Source organism: Nicotiana attenuata, chromosome 7 (genome assembly GCF_001879085.1).
Source record: "Nicotiana attenuata strain UT chromosome 7, NIATTr2, whole genome shotgun sequence".
NCBI classification, from domain to species: domain Eukaryota; kingdom Viridiplantae; phylum Streptophyta; class Magnoliopsida; order Solanales; family Solanaceae; genus Nicotiana; species Nicotiana attenuata.
In genome coordinates, this window is record NC_031995.1 from 95,214,595 (window position 1) to 95,222,381 (window position 7,787).

The 7,787-nt window shown below is 38.6% G+C and overlaps 1 protein-coding gene across 1 annotated transcript; it reads right to left on the minus strand.

The window, feature by feature from the left end:
• On the minus strand, window positions 525-4,115 carry LOC109229508 (putative E3 ubiquitin-protein ligase XBAT31). The gene is made up of 8 exons (XM_019394976.1): window positions 3,795-4,115; window positions 3,473-3,532; window positions 3,204-3,275; window positions 2,990-3,111; window positions 2,694-2,834; window positions 2,508-2,615; window positions 1,631-1,889; window positions 525-1,041 (listed from the first exon to the last, which is right to left on the minus strand). Exons 1-8 carry the CDS (start codon window positions 3,975-3,977, stop codon window positions 628-630), a joined length of 1,359 nt encoding a protein of 452 aa, XP_019250521.1. The 5' UTR covers window positions 3,978-4,115; the 3' UTR covers window positions 525-627.

Sequence of the window (7,787 nt, forward strand, 5' to 3'; positions counted from 1 at the left end):
TTTGGTTCAAATAATATGAAACTTTATTTTGCTTCAATATATTACATGGAATCAATTTCGTCTTCATTAAGGCAGAAAATTGAATTTCCTTCTTTAATGAAGTTTTTAAACCCGCACCGCACCCGCACAAGTTTTAACTTTCTTTATTTCGCCCCGCACCAGCCCGCACCCGCATATGTTTAAACCCGCGGCCCGCACCCGCATCGCATTGCACTGCACCGCCCCATTGCCATCGCTAATCGCATCACAAGGGGATTGCATATTAGAGGCTCATTGACAACAAAGAAAAAGAAGAACCAACAAGTCCAACAACATTTCTCTTAAAGATGGAATACTACAAAATGTTCTTCATACAACTCTTAGAGACTTGGCAAGTTGTATGCAGACTAACAGCCAATAGGCAGCAGCTCCATAATCTAGCCCCTATTGTAAAGGGATAGTTGAGCTGCTATTGAAACAACTCAAAGGTATTCTTCACCCCCCCCCCCCTCTATAGATATAGATATACATATATATGTAAGGTATATTGGAAACAAGATTCCTCGATAGGTAGATTCAGACTGATGATTGAGCAGAGGATATCAAGGAATAGACGACTAGTTACTATCGTCCCATTGGAATTGATTCTTAAGGCTTGGCAAACACTTCAATGCATTCTGCACTAATTTTGCCTGAATGGCGACCACCCAACTTCCCGAATGAGGCTAAGGGTGACAAAACTCTCAAGCTACTGCTACTGCTGCTGCTGCTGCTGCTGCCACCTTCAGTAAGACTGAAAGATGTTCTTGATTTTCTTGGCCGTGAGGGACTCAATTCCTCTTCGCAACTGTCTATTTTATTCTGGACCACGACTAAATGAGTGATATCACTCCGGCAAAAGGGGCATACTGGAACCTTCTCACTATTATTACTTGCAGGGTTGGGCTTATTGTGACAACATAAGGCTAGAGTGCAATGAGCACACATCTGATGGCCACACTTTTGAATCTCAATTGTGCAGGACTGCTCGAAGCATATGCAACATAGCTCAAAATCACTGCCCTGTTGGAAACAAAAGCACGATTTGTAAAAAGCAGATTCATAGTAAAAGATCTAACATAAATGTGTTAAAATCTTCATTTTCTTCATTTGCTGATTAGTAGAAAGAGTTGTATAGACCAGATGAGTCCTCGATGCAACATAACAGCCAACCATCAATTAAAATGTTATGCAAAATTATGGTTTTCCTCTTTCTGTTTCTACAAAATGGAAATGTCATATGGATTAACAAACAAGAGCCGTATAGTAGAAATGGTTTGTTAACATTTGTCCAACTACCACAGTGCATATTTTCTACTACCGCATTACCCAAAAAGAAAATGAAATGACGATGATCTCCTCTGCAGATGTCTACACATTTTAACAAGATTCATCATCGTTCTAGGAAGGATTGCGTCCAAGCAACATTGTCATAACCCTATATGTACATCCATTTATTTATTCTCCGCGGGAAAATTCTAGGCGAACCTTCTTGGGCAAAATGATATATCAAACATAATATTTTACAAGTCCAGGCAAACTATTGCAGCAGCTGATGCAGAATAATTTATTTGTTAATTTCTTATGTTTTATAGGGCTTGAGACTTGTTACCTCAAAGTCATCACTCTCAAGGCCAGAATCACAATGTAAAGGCGATGTATGTGAGACAGCTGTCTTTTTCAATATCAACTTCTCTCTATCTTTGTTGGCCTCAATAAGAGCATTCTCTAGTAAAGCTTTTGCCTCGGCGTCAAGCTCAGTAATAAACTTCAAAGGCGATGGCCAGGTCAAAGGCTCTGGAGATGATGGATTTAAGAGAGCACCACATGCTTCATGCTTGTACTTCAAAGCAACTAAGTAAGGTATTCGCCTGTAGAGATCCCATTTACAAGTGATTAATTCCATATTCGAAAAAGGATTACTTGCAAAGAGTTGAATAAATACCACAAATAGAACTGAAAGGACTTGGAATAATAAAATGACAGTTATGAGAAAGGGGTAAAGAAAGTAAGGCTTCAACTGCGACATACTTTGACAATCTAGAAGTTACCAATGGTCTCCGTATATGTAACTCAAACCCAATTTCTCCTTGACGCTTTTCATCATGCTTTTAGCTTGAACCTCATATTTTTTCAGAGAAAGATTCAATGTGTAAATTGGATGTTCTTAAGGGAACTACTTTGTGGTGACTTTATATTCTGGTTTCTTGCCTAACTGTCATTACTATTATTATTATTCAAAAAAGAGCACGACAATACAGACACAGAATGAAAAAGTCCACAAGGGAATTTACTTTTTAATGACTTCATATTCTACAAGTGTCAAACTTCATAAATAGAATGATAGAGATCAAGAATGTAAAATAATCAAGAAGTAACTAAGATACTTGCTGCACATGGTTAGTGCAGAAGCCCACATTACTTGAAAAGGTATGCAATGGTTAGTTTACAAAAACCACATAACTTAAAGAAAGTGCATATGGACTCACCCAGAAGAATCTCTCTGAAGTCGATCTGCACCCCAAGCAAGTAACTCCCGTACACAGTCCAAAGAACCTCCTCGAGCTGCTAAATGCAATGGTGTACTTCCTGGTCGGCTGCAAAATCTTAATGTCAATTTGACTTTCAACATACAGCACTAAAGTTACAAAACCACTCTGGCTAAGTTTTATTACCCGTAGCTACCACTAGAAACACAGACAAGAGCCTCGTTGCTTAGAAGAATCCGGACACATCCTGGTCTACCATGACGGGCTGCCAAGTGCAATGGAGTTGCACCACTTCCATCTCTTATGTTCACAAATCTCGCAAATCCCCTGCACTCCAATCCAAGCAAAAGAGTAAACATATAGCCCTTCAATAATAAAGTGATAATACTCGAATACATGAAGCCCTTTGTAAGGCATCACAAAATGACAAGAAGGGGGACTTTGACAGGGTAGATGAAAAAGAAGTTGTCTTTTGAATTTACCAAGATTGAGCAACAGGAGCCGAATGAGCGGATGCAAGGATCGATTGCAAGCAGTCAGAATGGCCATGGTAAGCAGCATAATGCAAACAGGTTCTTCCATGTAGTGAATCAAACGTTAAAATCTAAAACATACGACCAATAAAGACCAATTAACTACCCATCTCAATCAGTCAAAGAGACTATCATAAAAAAAATTATGCAAAGAATCACTTACATTAGCACCTCGCTGAATTAATCTCTCCACGCAGGACACATTTCCATGCATAGCAGCTAACATTAATGGGGTCTGAAATATTTCCACAATGAAACAAATAAAATAAAAAAACAAATTCAACAATTATCTATGCCTAGTGTTCAAAAAATGACATTTTTGCAAACAAGTGAACATCACAAAATGAAACTTCTTGAGAAATAGAGTATATAAAATTGGCAAAATACACCAGAAACACACAAATCACAACAACTACTACAGCTACCACTTACTTGTTTATGGCGATTCAAAATGTCTGGATTAACCCCACGATCCAAGAGAACAGATAGCACCTATCCATAATCAAAACCAAGAATCAAAATGGGGAAAAACCCAAAATGACTTATCAAAGATCAAGAACCACTTACATTTGACACCCACCTTAAAAAACAAGAACAAGAAAGTAAAGATCACATTTTTTTTCTACAACTGTGGTGTTCGGGCCAACTTGTGTGTACCTCAACAAATTTCACGGGTACATGCTACCTCATACCAGCACTGGTACCGGATAACTAATAAAGATTACATTTTTTTTAAAGAAAATGAAAAACCAACCTCGATCTGCCCATTAGCAGCAGCAACATGAAGTGCAGAGAGCTTCCCACGAACACTGGTAAAATGAAGCACATTTGGGTCTTCATTAATCATAGCTTCAACTTTTTCAAGCTCACCACTTTGGACTGCACTGAACAGTCCATGTTCATGGGGTTGCTGTACACAACTTAATTTCTGCCCCATCACCTCCTTAGCATTGAGGTGAAGTGCCCCGCGGGTGGATATCACGCGCCACCCACCACGGCGGGAGGGGCACGGTGGGTGTGTGGTGGGAGTAAAATATAAGCGCTAGGCGCTGAGTTATGGTAGTGCAAGAGGGAGATAAAGGTTAAAAAAGGAGTAGGGAAGTAACCTCGGAGTTTGTTCCTGCCCGGTAAGAGATCGGGTAGGTGCCCGTTGCTGTTTGGTGGATTATCGGGCAGCTGTCAGATTTTTTATTTAACCTTTTTTTTCGTCTTTAACTTTTTGGACTTCGCTTTTACTGGACTGAATAGTATCAAGAATATTCCGCTTCAATTTTTGAAAGAAAATATGACACCTTGTGAAAATTTAGAAAGGAAAATATAGCACATTTTACCTGGTTTACAAATTTACCACCCTCTACAAATTTACCTGGTTTAACTCAATATATGTCAAGTTTGAGAAAATAAATTTCAATGATGTGTATATACTATGTATAACCCTTACGTGTGTATATACTCACAATGATACATGATTATATATAATTATGCATAATTATATACCGTTATACAATAAATATAATGGTAGAAAAGCGTTATGAATTTTTGGCCTTCATTGTGTATGCACTCACAACATTACACAAAAAGATGTAGGAGCCGTTTAAAAATGCATCAATTGGTGACCGCCTCGTCTCCGTTCTTTCATGTGTGTGAGGAGACAACAAGATGTACTGATCAATGGTAACATTAAAAAGAAGAGTACTGATCAAACTACCAACTGGCTATCACTCAATCTTGAACAAGTCAATCAGGAAAGGTCCATTTTCGCTGAAGATGAAGGAATAGAAGTTAGAGATCCAAGCTTATCCGGAAGGAGAAGGGACCAAGTTTTTATCCTCAATAAGGACCTTGAACCACCTGATCAAGGTGAACAAAGAGAAAAACCAAGGGAGGAGTTTAAAGAAGCTTTTCAGGATATAGCCAGCATGGAAACAGAAATGGACATTGCCTATAGAAAGGAAACCAGACTTGTTAGTTCAGATGATGAACTCACTAGAGGTTACATCAACTCTAAATACCATGATTCCTATAAAAAGAAGGGTAAATTAGTGCAACAAAGCATCACTCTCTTCAACAATTTATCTCCTAGAAACTACCAGAATCCTGGTGGTGTTTTTATTCAAACACAAGAAAGTGCAGAGGAGAACAAGGAAGTGCAAATGGATCCTACCCCTAATGTGTCCAATGATTAGTACAATATCATAGAACATACGTGGGATTACTTCAAAAGGATCTCTTGAGAGACTCCAAACCATTAAACAAAAATTTCAAGTACCTCTTATCTGTTTACAGGAACCTATGGTGGACAGTAGGAAAATGGACAGATTCAGGAGAAGACTTGGTATACATCAAGGCTTTTATAACTGCTCCAACAAAATCTGGATCTTTTGGACTAATGAAGTTGATGTTACCATCATTCAAGATAAAGAAAAACATGTTTTGATCAAGGCTTCGTACAATAGTAATCCTCCTATCCACATGACTGTAGTGTATGCTAAGTGCACTGAAGAACAGAGAAGAGAGCTCTGGCAAGATATGAAGGAAATGGACAACAACATACAAGGGCCATGGGGGTCAATTGCAGACTTTAATGTTATCACCTCAAGTGAAGAAAAGAAATGTGGAAGAAGCTATAGAATGGAAGAGAGCCTAGATTTCATTGAGTGTCTCAATGAGTGTGGGCTACACGATGCAAGCTTTACTGGTTCTATGTTCACATGGTGTGATAACAGAGACCCACCGACTACCATCTGGAAGAGGCTTGATAGACTTGTTAACAATACATCATGGTTTGACTCTATCAGTAACACCTCAGTTACACACCTGTCCAGAGCTTGTTCAGACCATGCACCCTTACTAGTTAAAATGAGCCTGGAGACAAATTCCTTCATAAAGTATTTTAAATTCTTAAACTTTTGGACTGCACTCCGGATTACTTGAAAATAGTTCAGGAATGCTGAGAAGAAGATGTCTATGGGAACCCACTCTACACGCTTCATCAAAAGATTAAAAAAGTGTGTAAGGAGTTGAGCAACTGGTCAAGACAAACTTTTGGTGACATATATGAGGAACCCAAAAGGTTGGAAGCTGAGATTAGAACTTTGGAAAATAATTGTGTTAATGAAAATTCTCCTGAAAACAGAAGAGAATTATCAAGAAATAGAGCTGAATTTACAAGATACCTGAAAATTCAAGATAATATCTTGAGGCAGAAGGCCAGTGCCAAATGGTTTGAAGAATGTGATGCTAATACAACATACTTCCATATCATTATAAAAGAAAGAAGGAGGAGACTGACTATCACTAAAATCATGGATGAACAAAACCAATGGATCGAAGGAAATGATAGTATAGCAGAAGCCGCAATCAGGCACTTCCAGAACATGTTCTCTCGGGATACTCAAACTACCAACTTTGAAGCCTCGAATTGCATTGAGAGATGTATTACTGAGAAAGAACAGAACATGCTCACAGTTATACCTACCATGCAAGAAGTGAAAGATAGTGTGTTCTCAATTAACAAGGATAGTGCACCAGGCCCTGATGGCTTGAGTGGTTGTTTTTTATCAAACTGCCTGGAATATCATATGTCATGATCTCCTAAAAGCTGTGGAATCTTTCTTTAATGGTGCTGACCTCCCCAAATTCTTTACTCACACTTGCTTAGTGATGATCGCCAAGGTCGAACACCCTCAGAAATTCACAGACTTGAGACCTATAAGCCTGTGCAATGTATCCAGTAAGATAATTTCTAAAATTCTCAATACTAGAATCTCTTGAATTATCCCTAGGATTATCTCTACAAATCAGTCTGGTTTTATCAAAGGAAGAGCTATAACTGAAAATATTCTCCTTTCTCAAGAGATTATAAATAACATTAAGAAGCCCTCTAGAGGTGGGAATGTTGTTATTAAACTTGATATGGCTAAAGCATATGACAGAGTTTCTTGGACTTTCTTATGTCTGGCTCTAAGGAAACTTGGCTTCTCAGAATAGTGGATTGATCTCATTTATAACTTCATATCCAACAATTGGTACTCTATTATTGTTAATGGGGGAAGGCATGGGTTCTTTAAATCTGAAAGAGGTTTGAGACAAGGAGATCCAATGTCTCCTTCATTGTTTATTATCAGTGTTAAACTACTATCCAGAATGTTAAATAATCTTCATGAAAGAGAAGGTTACAAGGGTTTCTATATGAATAGCAATGGTCCTAAGGTTAACCACCTTTATTTTGCAGATGATACTATCCTGTTCTGCAATGGAAGCAAAAAAGCACTGGAGATGGTGTTCAAAACTTTGGATACTTATGAGAAAGTATCCGTGCAACTCATCAACAAAGATAAGAGCTGTTTTGCAGTGGCTAACAATACTAAGGCAGCCACAATCAACAGACTCAAGAACATCACAGGAATGAATCATCAGCAATTCCCTATCAAGTATCTGGGATGCCCTCTCATCACAGGAAGGAGGAAGATCACATTACTCTGATATTGTCAACAACATCATAGGCAAAATCAGGGGTTGGCAAACAAAATTCCTCTCTACAGGAGGAAGAGCTATCATGATTAGACATGTCCTCCTTGCCCTCCCCATCCATCTTCTTGCAGCCACCAATCCTCCTAAAGGCACACTGGAGCTTATTGAGAAATATGTTGCCAGATTCTTCTGGTCAAGACAGGACACAGGTGGTAAATATCATTCTACTGCTTGGAATAATTTTTGCTACCCCTACGATGAGGGAGGAGCTAAC